The sequence below is a fragment of the Lampetra fluviatilis genome, chromosome 57 (genome assembly GCF_964198595.1).
Source record: "Lampetra fluviatilis chromosome 57, kcLamFluv1.1, whole genome shotgun sequence".
Classification (NCBI taxonomy): domain Eukaryota; kingdom Metazoa; phylum Chordata; class Hyperoartia; order Petromyzontiformes; family Petromyzontidae; genus Lampetra; species Lampetra fluviatilis.
The window spans coordinates 8,428,653-8,444,948 of record NC_136331.1 but is presented as its reverse complement, the minus strand read 5'-3'; the positions used below and the strand labels follow the sequence as shown (position 1 = coordinate 8,444,948).

The 16,296-nt window shown below is 51.7% G+C and overlaps 1 protein-coding gene across 1 annotated transcript in view; it reads left to right on the top strand.

The window, feature by feature from the left end:
* Nucleotides 1–6,849: 6,849 nt before the first annotated feature.
* FAM162B (family with sequence similarity 162 member B) overlaps nt 6,850–16,296 on the top strand; it is a 23,462-nt gene continuing 14,015 nt past the window's right edge. Inside the window, exons 1-2 of the mRNA XM_078880427.1 lie at nt 6,850–7,723; nt 10,393–10,501. Of these exons, the coding sequence (XP_078736553.1) occupies nt 7,519–7,723; nt 10,393–10,501 (314 nt within the window). The 5' untranslated portion in view covers nt 6,850–7,518. The remainder of the gene's footprint in view (nt 7,724–10,392; nt 10,502–16,296) is intronic.

Genomic DNA, 16,296 nt, shown 5'->3' with positions numbered 1-16,296 from the left:
TACCTGGTGCGGTGTGTAGGCATCGCTACTGGGGAGACAAAGGCGGTCTGGCGTGGTGCTGGCCATCCACTCCCTCGTGGACTGTTCCTTCACAGGTGCTACTCGCTAACCACATTTGCCCCCACAGTCTGTTCAAGGCTATACGGGGGTTCTGTGTCTTTGTGCAGAGTGGATGGCAGGCGTGCGTGGGGGGGGGTATTCAAATATCTGGGCGATGGGAGATCGATAGCGGAGAGTCGCTTCAGCTGCCCCGAACAGGTTTGAGGCGGTTGGAGAACTAATCAGTAGGGGGGTTGGGGGGCGATAGGGGGGAGGAGGAAGAAGGAGGAGGAGGGGGGAGGAAGGAGGAGGGGTGAATGATGGCGAGATGTCGCACCCCGAAAGGTCGCAGAGAGGCGTCGCGATGGGCACTCTGTTGTTGGGCTGGAATGTTTAAAGAGACGAACCACAACCAGCTGCCTCTGCCTCAGTCGGAATGAATAGAGGCGGCGTGTTAATGCGATCTTACACGCACGGACCCCTCTCGCCTCCGCATGTATGTCTGTATGTGTGTGTGTGTTGGGTCCTGGGTCTGCCCCGTGACCTCCTGCCAGCGGGCGTTCGACACTTCACGTGGCCTCAAGGCGCACATGGCCTGGCACAAGCGTCGTGGTGACGTCACCGCCACTTAGTGGCGAATGGCGGTTGTTGTTGTTGTGTGTTGAACTTCTTTCACACCGTACGTAGTCAGCCGTGCTCATCGGAGATGCGGGTCAGGGACAACAAACTAAACACCAAAAATCAGTTCTGAAGAAGCGACTCTTTTTGAGTTGTGTCGGACGAAATCATTTTGCCCAATGTCGTAAGGATCGGTAGTTCGCCGGTATTTTATTGAAATAGCTTCTTACACGCCGGTCGTAGCGAGCCGTGCTCATCGGAGGTGATTGGAGCAGGCCTGGCTGATGCCGATGAGACAAAACCAATGTCGACAGCGGCTCCTTGCCTCTAAGATGCAGCAGTTCGATGAGACACCGCGGTGACCAAATGTGTCCACAGTTTGCTGCTCGTGTTGACGCAATGCTGCAGGAATTCTGCACTCCCGGTGCGGCTGGTGGAACGTGTTAAGAAACACTGCATATATTGTTTTGTGTGTGTTAATGTGGAGATGCGGATGCGTCAAGGGGACATTGCTGGTTTGTTTGTTCCTTAATCGGTGAGAATGTTTCGCAAACCGCTGGTGGTGAAACATCGTACAGAAACCCTCTCTTGTTTTGAGGAGGGCAGAGCCATCGTACCTGTTTGGCAACACTCTCCTACGCAGCTCCGTCACGGCTCGCTTGACAGCAGCACAGCGCGAGACATCGTCAAGTGAACCTCCGGTGATGGACTACAGCAGGAGAGGTGATGGACTACAGCAGGAGAGGTGATGGACTACAGCAGGAGAGGTGATGGACTACAGCAGGAGAGGTGATGGACTACAACAGGAGAGGTGATGGACTACAGCAGGAGAGGTGATGGACTACAGCAGGAGAGGTGATGGACTACAGCAGGAGAGGGGCCACACTAAAGGCCACCTGGTGGCCCCATGTGGCCTTTAGTGCGCCCCCCCCCCCCCAATATACACATGTGAATTGTTTTGGTTTAACACGTAGGCGTTCGCGACCAATATCATGCAAAATACAAACTCTTTGGTTCTTTCGGTAAAGTCACGTAGGCATAAAATAATGTATTTTATTTTAAAGTCACGTAGGTATGAAATAAAATACAATTTTATTTTATTTTATACCTACGTGACTTTACCGAAAGAACCAAAGAGTATGGATTCCTGTAGTCACGAAAGCTTCAAGATCCAAAATACATCTTCTTGGTTCTTTCGGTAAAGTCACGTAGAAGGGAAGTAATAAAATAATAAAAATAAAACATAACAAAATAATAATATAATAAAATAATTATTACTTCCCTTCTACGTGACTTTACCGAAAGAACCAAGAAGATGAATCCCTGCAGTCACGAAAGCTTTAAATCAAGATCCAAAATTGTTTTATTTGGGGGGGGGGGGGGTTAGATCTTGTGAATATATAAATGTGTCGTTAAAGCCGCCACCACCCGACACAGCCAATTAGTAAAGTTTGTCACGTAAACAGAACGTGCGGGTTCGTTACTCGTACAGCACGCCAGTGTGGGACAGCCTGCCGAAGCTAGTTGTAGTTACTGGCGAAACGTCGAACTCAGATTGGAAATGTTGTGGATTTGCTCTCTAACACACTACCGGTTAACACTACCGGTGTTGCTGTACTAGTGACGAATTGGCACGTTCTGTTCACGTGACAAACCTTACTCATTGGCTGTGTCGGGTGGTGGCAGGTTTTACGACACATATATTTACGCGATTTAACCCAAACCCCCCCTCCCCCCTGTATTATGAGTGACTTATTTTGTCTTGCAGGCGGTGTGGCGGCACTCACGCTGATGATCTATCGGCGAAAGTTGACCTCCTCTGATAATGAGTGAAGAACATCAGACGGCAAGGGCTGTTGAAGTGGCGGTAATTAATGTCAGAAGTCGTCTTGTGTACTGCATTTGCCCTGTACACGTAGAAGTTGGAATGGTGAATTCCTGTTGTCCTGTTTGTTGTGACCTGCTGACCCGTTCCCTGACTGGACAATCTGAGAACAGTGTCTTCAGAGCTCATCGCATTCCTCCGGTCTAAATAAGGATTCCGATTCTCATGCCATTCGGAGTGTTTCTGCTCAACACACTTTTTCTGGCATAAGGTATTCCAACGGTTTTAAAATAATTTTGGGGTGCCGATTCCAAATCTGGCATCAGTTTTTGTCTATCACATCAGGTTTTTGAGATATCAAATATTGCATTTTCAATAAAAACTGCAGAAGAAAAATATTAAATAAATGTGGATATCTACATAAAATGATATCATAAACACACTATCCTAAAAATAAAGCACCATATTTTAACACTAAAGCAGTCACTGACTCGCAACAACTTGCAATCATAAGTGACAGAGTTAATTTCGGGTAAAATCAATGAAAATGGGGTATGCCGATAGCATACAAATGAGACGTGATAGAGCAAATCTGAGATCAGATTTGGAATCAGCACCCTGAAATTAGTCTTCAGGTGAAGACGGCTGCTTGCATTGTAGCCGAAACGTCGTGAGAATTGTTTTATTATGTTTTATTTTATTTTAATTATTTTATTACTTGCCTTCTACGTGACTTTACCGAAAGAACCAAGAAGATGAATCCCTGCAGTCACGAAAGCTTTAAATCCATGTTTTTTTTGTTTGTTGCGGTTGCAGCCAATTCAAGAGCAGAATGGCTCACAGGGCGATACCTAATAAGTAAACTTGAAAACTTGAAACTTGACTGCAGGAATCCATACTCTTTGGTTCTTTCGGTAAAGTCACGTAGGTATAAAAATAATAGATCAGTTGTTTCTTGCTGTGGTTGTCCCACCTGATGGCGATTGCTTGTGTCGCGATCGAAACGTCGTGATCTATTATTTTTCTACCTACGTGACTTTACCGAAAGAACCAAAGAGTTTGCTTTCTTGGTGTTTAGTTCGTTGTCCTTCCGATCAGCGCGGTTTGCTACGCGCTGCGCCAAAGAAGTTAAACGTACGAATTTCGAACTTTTGTGTCAATTCCTGGAGCAATGTCGCCCCCGCGTGGTGTGACTCGGGACATTTGCACGGACGAGAAGATTCCAGCTCGGCAGGAGACGCAACGCCCCCCTCTGGGCAGCCGAGGACTCCCCCCCTCCCCAAACTGGAACGACTTTTGTCGCTGTTCGCGTGCTCCGCTGCTGTCCGTGATGCCCTCCTACCATCGCTCTCTGTCACGTGGACCTCACTCTCAATGTGACCCGGTTCAACTGCGCCCGCGTCACACCCACTCACTCACCATCTCTCCCACTCACCCACCATCTCTCACACTCACCCACCACCTCTCTCACCCACCGTCTCTCCCACTCACCCAGGACCCACCATCCCTCCCACTCACCCACCATCTCTCATACTCACCCACCATCTCTCACACTCACCCATCATCCCTCCCACTCACCCACCATCTCTCCCACTCACCCACCATCTCTCCCACTCACCCACCATCTCTCCCACTCACTCACCATCTCTCACACTCACTCACCATCTCTCCCACTCATCCACCATCTCTCCCACTCACCCACCATCTCTCCCACTCACCCAGGACCCACCATCCCTCCCACTCACCCACCATCTCTCCCACTCTCCCACTCACTCACCATCTCTCCCACTCACTCACCATCTCTCCCACTCACTCACACACCATCTCTCACACTCATCCACCATCTCTCCCACTCACCCAGGACCCACCATCCCTCCCACTCACCCACTATCTCTCCCACTCACTCACCATCTCTCCCACTCACCCAGGACCCCCCATCTTCCCCACTCCCCATCTCTCCCACACCCAGCGCTCGCCCAGGAGCGGTGGACTGTGCAGAATATTTGGAAAAGACCACCCAAGTTGTTGGGACATGAGACACGACAAAGAAGAAGACCCAGCAGTAGTGTGGCTAACCGCTGCACCACCGCTCCCCTGACACACACACTCACCTATGCACTAACAACACCGCCCCATCACCAACTTTGGGTTGGTGCAGACCATACCTGTCAACCCCTTGTCAGTGCCCTACCTGATTACAGACCAATTCAGTCATTATTGGTCACCCCGTGCCCTTGTAAATCTCAACGTTCATCCTACAAAGCCCCATCACAAGGGAGAACCACAAACAAATAGGCAAAAATAAAATGTTGCCCGTATTGAAACGGCTGTACGCCGTAAGGACCTAAAAACGCAATTTCCCTGCACAAGAATACGTTGTAAACTATATGATTTGACAGCTATGAATTTATGGTGCATTTATATTTAGTTATTTACGCGATCTAACCCGAATAAAACTCTGTTTCGGACTCCTCCAGTATAAATACAAGATTCTGATTCTCAAGTCACGCACGTGTGGCTCACGCTCAAACGTGGCCCTACATTTTGTTTGTGAACTTTGTGCGTTACTCGGCAGCCTTCTGCGATTTTGCTTTTTGCGCCCTTTTTGTGCAACGCATCTACTACTGCCGCACAAAGCGAGATCATCTTTTTTTCTTAATGATGAATTGCATATTGCTGATAGGGTTGCCACCTGTTTCATAGTTCGTGAATTCGCGTCTGTGTTCGGGTGGCAGGGAATTGATTTGTACCAAAATACGGGGCCGGTATTGTGGGGAGATGTTATCTACCTCGCCTGGTATGAAGGAGGTTGTGGGCCCGATCCTGACCCTGACGCCTGCTGCTGCTGTCTATTTGGAGTTTGCGTGTGTCTCTCTCATCATCACCACGGTGGCTAGGAGATGTTAACCACCTCGCCTGGTCTACAGAAGGTCGTGGGTTCGATCCCGACCCTGACGCCTGGTGCTGCTGTATATTTGGAGTTTGCGTGTCTCTCTCTCCCCGTGGTGGCGGGGATTTTTTTTTCTCCGGGTTCTCCACGTTTCCCCTCCACATTTAGAAACGTGCGTTTGAACTATTTCAATTATTTTTCTGCGATAAGTGTCCAAATAATTCGCCGCTTTGTTGAGCTATAATTTGTCGCCAAGTCGATTTTTGAAAAATAGGTTAATACCTCGGTGGGCTTTGCCTGGTAGGATGGCGATGATCTTGATTTGAAGCTTTCGTGACTGCAGGAATCCATATACTCTTTGGTTCTTTCGGTAAAGTCACGTAGGAATAAAATAAAATAAATCACGACGTTTCGGGCGCAACACAAGCGCCCATCATCAGCAGCAGACCACGCTTTCCCACCTGATGATGGACGCTTGTGTTGCACCCGAAACGTCGTGATTTATTTTATTTTATACCCACGTGACTTTACCGAAAGAACCACAGAGTAAGGCTGGGGATGGTCTAGTGTTGTATGTGTTTGTGTTTGGGCGATTTGTTTACCTTTCTTGTACTTTGCACTCGTATCGTGTGTGTTGCACTGTTTGTTGTTGTTACATTCTTACCCCGTGCCTCGACTGGACATCTGTGAATAAAGAGCTTTATAGCTCATCGGATTCCTTTAGTATAAATACAGATATGTATTCTGATTCTGAAGTGTATTCCCGACTGCACACTTTTGACATTACAGGAAAGGGCGACTCGAAACACCCCCCGGTGTTTGTCCCGGTTTGAGCTGTGGAAAAAGTGGCAAGCCTGAGAGCTGGCAATGTCTTTCATCAGAGTCTCCTCGACAGCCCTGTTCTCCACCTGAGGACGGCTGCTTGCGTTGTGGCCGAAACGTCGTGAGAATTATTTTATTATGTTTTATTTTTATTATTTTATTATTTCCATTGTACGTGACTTTACCGAAAGAACCAAGAAGATGAATCCCTGCAGTCACGAAAGCTTTACATCGTCTTTCATCATGTCAGCATTGTGACTGAGCTCGTTGGCGTCTGGGTTGACTCTGGACTTCACGTTAAGGCTCAACGCCCCAACACTCACCCACCACTCACCCACCCAACACTCACCCACCCACCCACCCAACACTCACCCACCCACCCAACACTCACCCACCCACAAACCCAACACTCACCCACCCACCCAACACTCTCCCACCCACCCACCCAACACTCTCCCACCCACCCACTCATCCACCCACCCAACACTCACCCACACACTCACCCACCCACTCACCCACCCACCCAACACTCACCCACCCACCCAACACTCACCCACCCACTCACCCACCCACCCAACACTCACCCACCCACCACTCATCGACTGACACCGCCCCACCCACACGCCCCGCCTCCCAGGCCCCCTACAAACGTCTCCACCCGGCGCGCGGACCGACCCGACTGCACTGAGCGCTCTCTCTCTCGAGCAGCAGCAGCACCACCAGCACCATCACCACCAGTAGCAGCATCACCACCACCACCAGCAGCAGCACCACCATCACCAGCAGCAGCTGCAGCACCAGCACCATCACCACCAGTAGCAGCTGCACCAGCAGCAGCACCAGCAGCAGCACCACCAGCACCACCACCAGCACCACCACCAGTAGCAGCACCACCACTAGCAGCACCACCTGCACCACCACCAGCACCACCAGTAGCGGCACCACCAGCACCACCACCAGCAGCAGCACCACCAGCAGCAGCAGCACCACCACCACTACCACCACCACTACCACCATCACCACCAGTATCACCAGCACCACCACTACCACCACCACCACCAGCAGCACCACCACTACCAGCACCACCACCACTACCAGCACCACCACCAGCCCCACCAGCAGCACCACCACTACCACCAGCACCACCACCACTACCAGCACCACCACCAGCCCCACCAGCAGCACCACCACTACCACCAGCACCACCACCAGCACCAGCACCACCACCACCAGCCCCACCACCATCACCACCACCACCAGCACCACCACCACCACCAGCACCACCACCATCACCACCACCACCACTACCACCACCACCAGCACCATGCTGTTCCGCGTCCTATCGACGGTGGCTCGCAAGCGGCTTCAGGGCGAGTCGGCCCCCCTGGGGGTCCTCCCGGGCCCCTGGCCCGTGACACCTGCGCCAGCGCCGACGACGATGAGTGCCGGCGAGGCAGCCAGGGCCATGGCCAGCAGCTGCAGGCAAGGAGGAGGTGGAGGAGGAGGTGGAGGGGACGATGATGTTCACGGTAAGGAGAGAGGCTCTGGTCGGTATCCGTTGCCCTTCTCCCAGGGTGTCTCGTCTCAATGTCCTCTGTCCTTGAATATACATCCCGAACCATTTTGTCGAATCTTTACGCGTCGTCGTCATCGCCGTCATCATCTTTATCGTCGTCGTCGTCATCATCAGCCACGCTGAATCGGCTGCTGGATGAAGGCATCACCCCCAAGTCGTCGACCCCTTTAGCGATCCGGTGATGCAACGATCCACTCGGCGCTTGTGCCACGAGGGGATGTCAGCATCGCTCCGTCTCCTCCACCGTGGTGGTACTCGCGGGCGCGTTGTCACTGCGCTGGCGAGATGTTAACTACCTCGCTCGGTGTACAGGAGGCCGTGGGTTCGATCTTGACCCTGACGCCTGCTGCTGTGTATTTGGAGTTTGCGTGTCTCTCTCTCTCTCATCATCATCATCACGGTGGCTAGGAGATATTAACTACCTCGCCCGGTATACAGGAGGTCGTGGGTTCGATCTCGACCTTGACGCCTGCTGCTGTGTATTTGGAGTTTGCGTGTCTCTCTCTCTCATCATCATCACGGTGGCTAGGAGATGTTAACTCCCTCGCCTGGTATACAGGAGGTCGTGGGTTCGATCTTGACCCTGACGCCTGCTGCTGTATATTTGGAGTTTGCGTGTCTCTCTCTCTCATCATCATCACGGTGGCTAGGAGATGTTAACTCCCTCGCCTGGTGTACAGGAGGTCGTGGGTTCGATCTCGACCCTGACGCCTGCAGCTGCTGTATATTTGGAGTTTGCGTATCTCTCTCTCATCATCATCACGGTGGCTAGGAGATGTTAGCTACCTCGCCCGGTGTACAGGAGGTCGTGGGTTCGATCTCCACTTTGACGCCTGCTGCTGTCTATTTGGAGTTTGTGTGTCTCTCTCTCATCATCATCACGGTGGCTAGGAGATGTTAACTACCTCGCCTGATATACAGGAGGTCGTGGGTTCGATCTCGACCCTGAAGCCTGCTGCTGCTGTGTATTTGGAGTTTGTGTGTCTCTCTCTCTCCCCGTGGTCGCGCAGCATTTTCTCCGGGTCCTCCAGATTTCCCCTCCAAATTTAGAATCCTACATCACGCGTTTCCATTATTTGTCTGCAGTACGTTTCTACACGATGACAAGCCACTTCGTTGGGCTATCATTTGCGATAGCCCAGCTCGCCTCTGAAAGAACAGCCACATGGCCCAGTGGGTCTTACCTGGTAGAATACAAATGGTAAATACTAATAGTGATTATTAAATGGTAAACAGTAGTAGTGATTATTGAATGGTAAACAGTAATACTGTAGTTAGTCATTGGCTGCTGCATCATTCCTCTCGACCCTCGGTCATCATCCCTTCTAGCCGCGACGCGTCTTGCCCAAGCTCTGCGGACCTGCGTATGTGTGTGTGTACTCTTGAACTTCTTTCGCACCGTACGTAGCCAACCGTGCTGATGAAGCTAGTGGTAATCACTGTGTACTCAAATTGTAAATGTTGTGGCTTGGCTCTCCAACACACCGGTGTGTTGCTGTACTAGTGACGAATTGGCACGTTCTGTTTACGTGACAACCCTTACTAGTTGGCTGTGTCGGGTGGAGGTGAGTTTACGACACATTTACATTTCCGCGACCTAACCCCCAAACAAACCTGACCGTGAACATGAAGGAAAGTGAAAGAGTGCCGGTAACAATATTTAACACCAATGGCGACTTGTCTTCAAAGTTCGCACCGTTCAATCGTTGTAAGGTTCCATTAAGGAACGTACGCACGTGCGTGTGTGTGTATGCTGACCTTCTTTCGCACCGTACGTAGCCAACCGTGCTAATCGGAAAAAAAGTGTCTTGCGAGAGTCGGAAGGGGGCTGGAGGTAAAATTGCTAAACGGGGTCCGTATAAATTTCGATGTAAAGCTTTCGTGACTGCAGGGATTCATCTTCTTGGTTCTTTCGGTAAAGTCACGTAGAAGGGAAGTAATAAAATAATACAAATAAAACATAATAAAATAATTATCACGATGAATTTCAGACGCTGTCTCCCCGACAGACCTGATCTTCACCTGAGGACGGCTGCTTGCGTTGTGGCCGAAACGTCGTGAGAATTATTTTATTATGTTTTATTTTTATTATTTTATTATTTCCCTTCTACGTGACTTTATCCAAAGAACCAAGAAGAGGGGTCCGTATAATTTGCGCGATTTGCATCACCGGCTGCACTCATATACATCGCGGGGGTGGTCACCAGAGCAGAGTGCACGAGAGACGCACGCAGATCGTATCGCTACCCACTCTGTTTAGCGTTCAAAATTGGTTTAAAGTTTGTTTAACATTGGCTGCGTCATGCCCCCCCCCCACCCAGCCATTTAAACACGGTCACGCAACAGCAGTGTTCGTAATTGCAAGGGCCGAGGGCCACTGACGGCCCCTGATGGCCTCTGGTGCCCCCCCCCCCCCGACAATACACAAATAGTAAAAACACCGCCCCCCCACCCCATCATCATCATCGTGCTGCTGTCAAACCCCCCAATGGTTTCAAACGTGTGGCGGCACGCTCACACACCGGTGATGATGTCTCACCGGCAGAAAGTGCCCTCCGCCCACGACCCCCGAGTCCCACTCACAGAGCACCCGCCCGTGCGTGGCGTTGTCCGCGCCTGCAGGCAGGGTGGCGCAGAGGGTGCCAGGATACCATCCCAGCGTCGTGGACAGGAAGCTGCTGCTGTGGGCCGGCCGCTTCAAGCGAGAGGACGACATCCCGGAGGTGGTCACGTGAGTCTCACGCCCGCCTCGCCGCGGCCGCCGCCCACGAGCGGACAACCGTTGAGCCGGAAATCGCGGACCTAGCCGGAATTCTGGGTGACGGCGGAATTCATGGATAAGCCGGAATTCGGGTAAGCCGGAATTCGGAGTTAAACCAGAATCCATGGGTAAGCCGGAATTCATTGGTAAGCCGGAATTTGGGGTTAAGCCGGAATTCTGGGTGACGGCGGAATTCATGGATAAGCCGGAATTCGGGTAAGCCGGAATTCGGAGTTAAACCGGAATCCATGGGTAAGCCGGAATTCATTGGTAAGCCGGAATTTGGGGTTAAGCCGGAATTCGGGGTGACGGCGGAATTCATGGATAAGCCGGAATTCGGGTAAGCCGGAATTCGGAGTTAAACCGGAATCCATGGGTAAGCCGGAATTCATTGGTAAGCCGGAATTTGGGGTTAAGCCGGAATTCGGGGTGACGGCGGAATTCATGGATAAGCCGGAATTCGGGTAAGCCGGAATTCGGAGTTAAACCGGAATCCATGGGTAAGCCGGAATTCATTGGTAAGCCGGAATTTGGGGTTAAGCCGGAATTCGGGGTGACGGCGGAATTCATGGATAAGCCGGAATTCGGGTAAGCCGGAATTCGGAGTTAAACCGGAATCCATGGGTAAGCCGGAATTCATTGGTAAGCCGGAATTTGGGGTTAAGCCGGAATTCGGGATGACGGCGGAATTCATGGATAAGCCAGAATTCGGAGTTAAGCCGGAATCCATGGGTATGCCGGAATTCATTGGTAAGCCGGAATTTGCGGTTAATCCAGAATTCACAGTTATGCTGGAATTCATGGGTAAGCCAGAATTCGCGGGTAAGCCGGAGATCATGATTAAGTTGGCATCTTTTGAGTTTCCGCCATCCGCAACCATCTCGAGCGCCAAGCTATTCTTTCCCAAACTATGATTATTCCACCATTGGAACCTCATTTGCCAGTAAAAAATATAATTGGTTTTTTACCCTTCTATCTGGCAACAAAACTGACACCTTTTTTTACAAGGAGTCATGTTTACATAGACCACAATACCTGCAGTCATAATGCAAACAAAAAACATAACTCCTTGTAAAAATGGTGTCAGTTTTGTTGCCAGATAGAAGGGTAAAAAACAATTATCACTATGATTATTCTTTTGGCCGCTCACATCGACGTAGAACTGTCATTGTACATCGAGTAGGTGGCTGAGTCCCAGGCGATCGCGTCAGTAGTAGCGGGAGTGGTGCATCATGGTCGTGATTTCGCTCCGTGGTTCCGTTCTCGAGGCGACTGTGGTCATCCCACACCGCGACAGAGTGAGGTTTATTTTTTCTCTCTCCGCGTATTCACCTCCCTGTTTCACATTTGCCCACCACGACTCTTGGCACAAACGAACGAACGACGACCGACGGAGGACGTCCCCCAATGCACCGAAGGTTTCAGAGGCCAGAGGGATCGTGGCCAAAGATGCCAACCACAGCCACAGCGGACGCGATGTCGTGGGAGATGAGAGAGAGAGACGGAGGGGGGTTAATCCTGCGGGAAGCAGCTTGCATGTAGGATTGAGGCTCTGACATCCGCAAGAGGCCTGCTAGTATCAACGCGACATAAACACACCGAATATCATCACCCTTTGCCACTCCTCTACGACCACGCGTCCTGTGTTTTGCTTCTTTGCAGGATGTCTTTGTATACACAGCAGAAAATGTCAACGTGTGCAACACGTTCGAAAATGAGCATTTATTTCACGCAAGCGGTGGAAATGCCACAGTCCGATGCTGCCGCTCAGTATATTTATCAGGGAAAATAACGCGAGCAATAGATGGCGCTTAAAAAAGAAACCGCATTTTACGTGTCACCTTAGGGCACACGAGCAAGGGGTTGGAGCATCTCCACGATGCCCCCCCCCCCCTGGCTCTCAACTGCATGAGAAGTAAATGTTGAGGACAATGTGTGGAAGAGAGGGGTCACGTTGGCGCGTGTTTGTTTTTCCAGCGCACTTCAGCCTCGCGACTTTCCTTTTGGAGCGTTTTAACTTCACAAAGCGAGTTCATAAAACCGCGCGGGGCATTCGCTCTGAGCCCCGCGATCTCCCTTCTCAACAACAAACAACGACCAAATCCGTTGGACAATACGCAACAAAGATTCCCCACTCCCGTGTAGCCTTCACAGACTGTTGGGGCAAGTGTCGCTGGCGAGAGTGCGGGCAAGCCAGCAGCACGCCCGGCCCGCCCGCCCGCCGCCTTTGTCTCCCCCGGTGATCACGTTTAGACACCGGCGGTGACTAGGTACTCATTCATGGCTGAGTCGACCTAGAGGATGCCCAGTTACCGGTTTCACTGATTTTGACCGGTAATGGAATTCGGGCAGCCGGGCCTCGTAACGCAGTGCCCCTAACCACTGCACCACGCTCCCCTAGAAAGATAAAGATCCCTGCATAGCCTTGATAGACTTTTGGGCGCCACGGTGGCTAGGAGATGTTAACTACCTCGCCTGGTGTGCAGGAGGCCGTGGGTTCGATCCCCACCTTGACGCCTGCTGCTGTATATTTGGAGTTTGCGTGTCTCTCTCTCTCCCCGTGGTCGCGTTGATTTTTTCTCCGGGTCCTCCGGTTTTTCTCTCCACATTTAGAAACATCACGCGTTTGGAGTGTGTGTCTGCTGCTAAACAGATCCACACGATGATGGGCCACCTCGTTGAGCTATCATTTGTGATATCCAGGTCGCTCTGACAAAGCGCTATTCAGTTCAGTGGGCCTTACCTGATCAAATAAAACGTAAACATAGCAAAACATAGTCTGTGGGTAAGCGCTGTTAGCGAGTACATACAGACACACAAACACACAAGCATACAGACATACAGACACACAGACACACAAACACACAGACACACACAAACACGCAAACACACAGACACACACAAACACACAGACACACACAAACACACAAACACACACAGACACACACAAACACACAGACACACGCCCGCACGCACGGGCAGGGCGAAGGGAAACAAACTCGTTGTAATTTTAGACGCTACGTGCGTGCGTTCATGTCAAGTCCAGAAGGAATTGTTTATTTGTAAATTTACAGCAGGAAATTTACAGCAGGGGCGGTGGGGGGTGGGGGTGGGGGGGTTGGGAAGCCGTCAGGCGTCTTGGCCGTCTCCTTTGTTTAAAGTCAAATCGGGAGAATTGGGGGGCGATTGGCCTGGACCCCGCGTGTGCTGCCCCCCCCCCCCCCACACGCTGTTTGACGCGCCCATGGCACTCGGCGCTCAACGTCGCGAGGCCTCCAACGGCCTCCCCCCCTCTCACTGCCCCCCCCCCCCTCCTCTCTCACTGCCCCCCCCGTCCTCTCCTCACTGCCCCCCCCCCTCTCACTGCCCCCCCTCCTCTCTCACTTGCCCCCCCCTCTCTCGCGTCACCCCACCGGGCGGGGGGGGGCTCACGCAAAACTGACCCCCGGGGGTCACGGGGGAGGTCGCGACAGCGCGGCGCGAGTGACGCTGGGGAGTGACGCTGCGAGTGACACTGCGAGTGTTGCTGGGAGTGACGCTGGGAGTGACGCTGTGAGTGTTGCTGCGAGTGTTGCTGGTGCTGCGTTCTCTCTCTCCGAGTCTCTCCGAGTCTCACTAACAAGGAAGGGGGCGGTGACTGCAGCAGCAGCAGCCGGAGCGACGTAAAATCGGCGTCGTGGACCTCTCCTCCCCTGCCACTGAGCGTGGGAGCGCAGCTTCATATTTCTCATATTTGCGAAACGTTTAAAACAAATAACTTTCATTTTTATTTTTAAAAGCAGAGACACAGCGATGCATTGCCAAGTTATCTCCTGCTCAGTGAGACCACCAACCCTCTCCCCCCCGCCCCCCCTCTGGTCCTGATCACGGGAGAGGATCGGAGTCGTCTCACGGAGTCGTCTCAGGGGGCCCCTCTGGGTGGTTTGGAGACCACGCGGGTTGCACCACGAGGGGCTGTGGTTGGGAGCCTCCAGTGGTGGCAACTTGCACGAGGGGGGGGGGGGGGGGTTACGGGTGGCCGGGAACTTGGGCGGTCAGTTGAACTGGTTCACGAACTGTTGACTATACTCGGTAAAGTCACGTGGGTATAAAATGAAATAAATCACGACGTTTTGGGCGCAACACAAGCGTCCGTCATCAGGTGGGAGAGCGTGGCCTGCTGCTGATGCAGACTGTCTTAAAAGGTTTGTCACCCGAGTCGCCACACATCCACGCGTCCGTCCTCGCGTCATAATCCGATCAGCGCCAGACGCGTCGCGCACCCGGCCCCAGCCCACTCGCCGAAGTTTTGCCATTTGAGCGAATGAACTCCCACAGATCCCACAAATCGCATGGACACCCCGACAGGCTCCAACGTGGGGGGGGGGGGGGGCACAGCCGTAGAAGAGGAACGGTGGAGTAGAGGAAGCGGCGACGAGAGACTCCGTCACCTTCCGCCGCCCTCTGTTATATTAATAAATGATGATTATATAATGACTATATTAAATTATTAGAGAGTAAATATATTCACCAAGGAAAGCCACACTGACTCCGTGGACGTTTTTCAAGAGGGTCGTGCGTTGGCATGTTTCGCTTGAGAACCCGAAGGAAATTCCCACTCACTCACTCTGACTCTGCTGAACAGGAGGAGGTCACACAAACTCCACTCACTCATCGTGCAGATCAGGGGGAGATCACACAAACTCCACTCACTCTCACCATGCAGACAGGGGGAGATCACACAAACTCCACTCACTCATCGTGCAGATCCAGGGGGAGATCACACAAACTCCACTCACTCACTCTCACCATGCAGACAGGGGGAGATCACACAAACTCCACTCACTCACTCTCACCGTGCAGATCAGGGGGAGGTCACACAAACTCCCACTCACTCACTCTCACCGTGCAGATCAGGGGGAGATAACACAAACTCCCTCCCCTACCCTCTCGTTGATCCCCAAGTACTCGTCCTCTATCGCGGTCACTCATTCCTCAATTCTTGTAGCACGCCCCCCTGCCACCATACATCTTTACATCCCTGCCACAATTGTGTAAGCCGTGTCCAGCGTCTTGAGTGAAGACGCTCGCTCTCTCTCTCTATATCTTCGATATATAAAAGGGACATTTGTGATTATGTGTCTGTTCGAAATGTTTAGCATACTTCCCAACATGCTACAAACTTGAAATTTGGCATGTGGGGTAGCTTCCATACTGTACACAATGCAAAAAGTATAAAAAATAGACTTTTGTATATATTTTTTTTGGGGAGGGGGGGGGGAAATAATGGATATAATGTATTGAGCGGTGACGTCACATCTGTGATGTCACCCGCATACGGCAGCGTCACGCAGTGTGCCTGTGACGTCACCCCCTCCCACCCTCCGCGTCGGCCGTGTATCCCGCACAAATGCGCGGCTTGGAGGGGGGGGGAGCAATGATGTCTATCTATACTAGGACTAAACTATACTAGGACTAAACTATCTATACTAGGACTAAACTATGAATTTACGTGCGAAGAACGGGTACACTTGCTAGTATAAACATACAATTAGGTCAGATCTCAACAAGGCGTCGTGAAGAAAAATATATAAAGATCGCTGCTGAGATCCAGCGATGCGGCGAGAGGCAATTGTCCAGTCCGCCGCTTTGTAAGATGAACTCGCGACCCTAAGTGGGAGAGTTCGCGCTCACGAGGTACTCTTGCTGGGGGTCGGGGGGGAAGTTGTTGCGTTGAGATGTTCGTGCCGGTGCCATTGAAGCAGCGTTTGGCTCGTGGGAGCAAC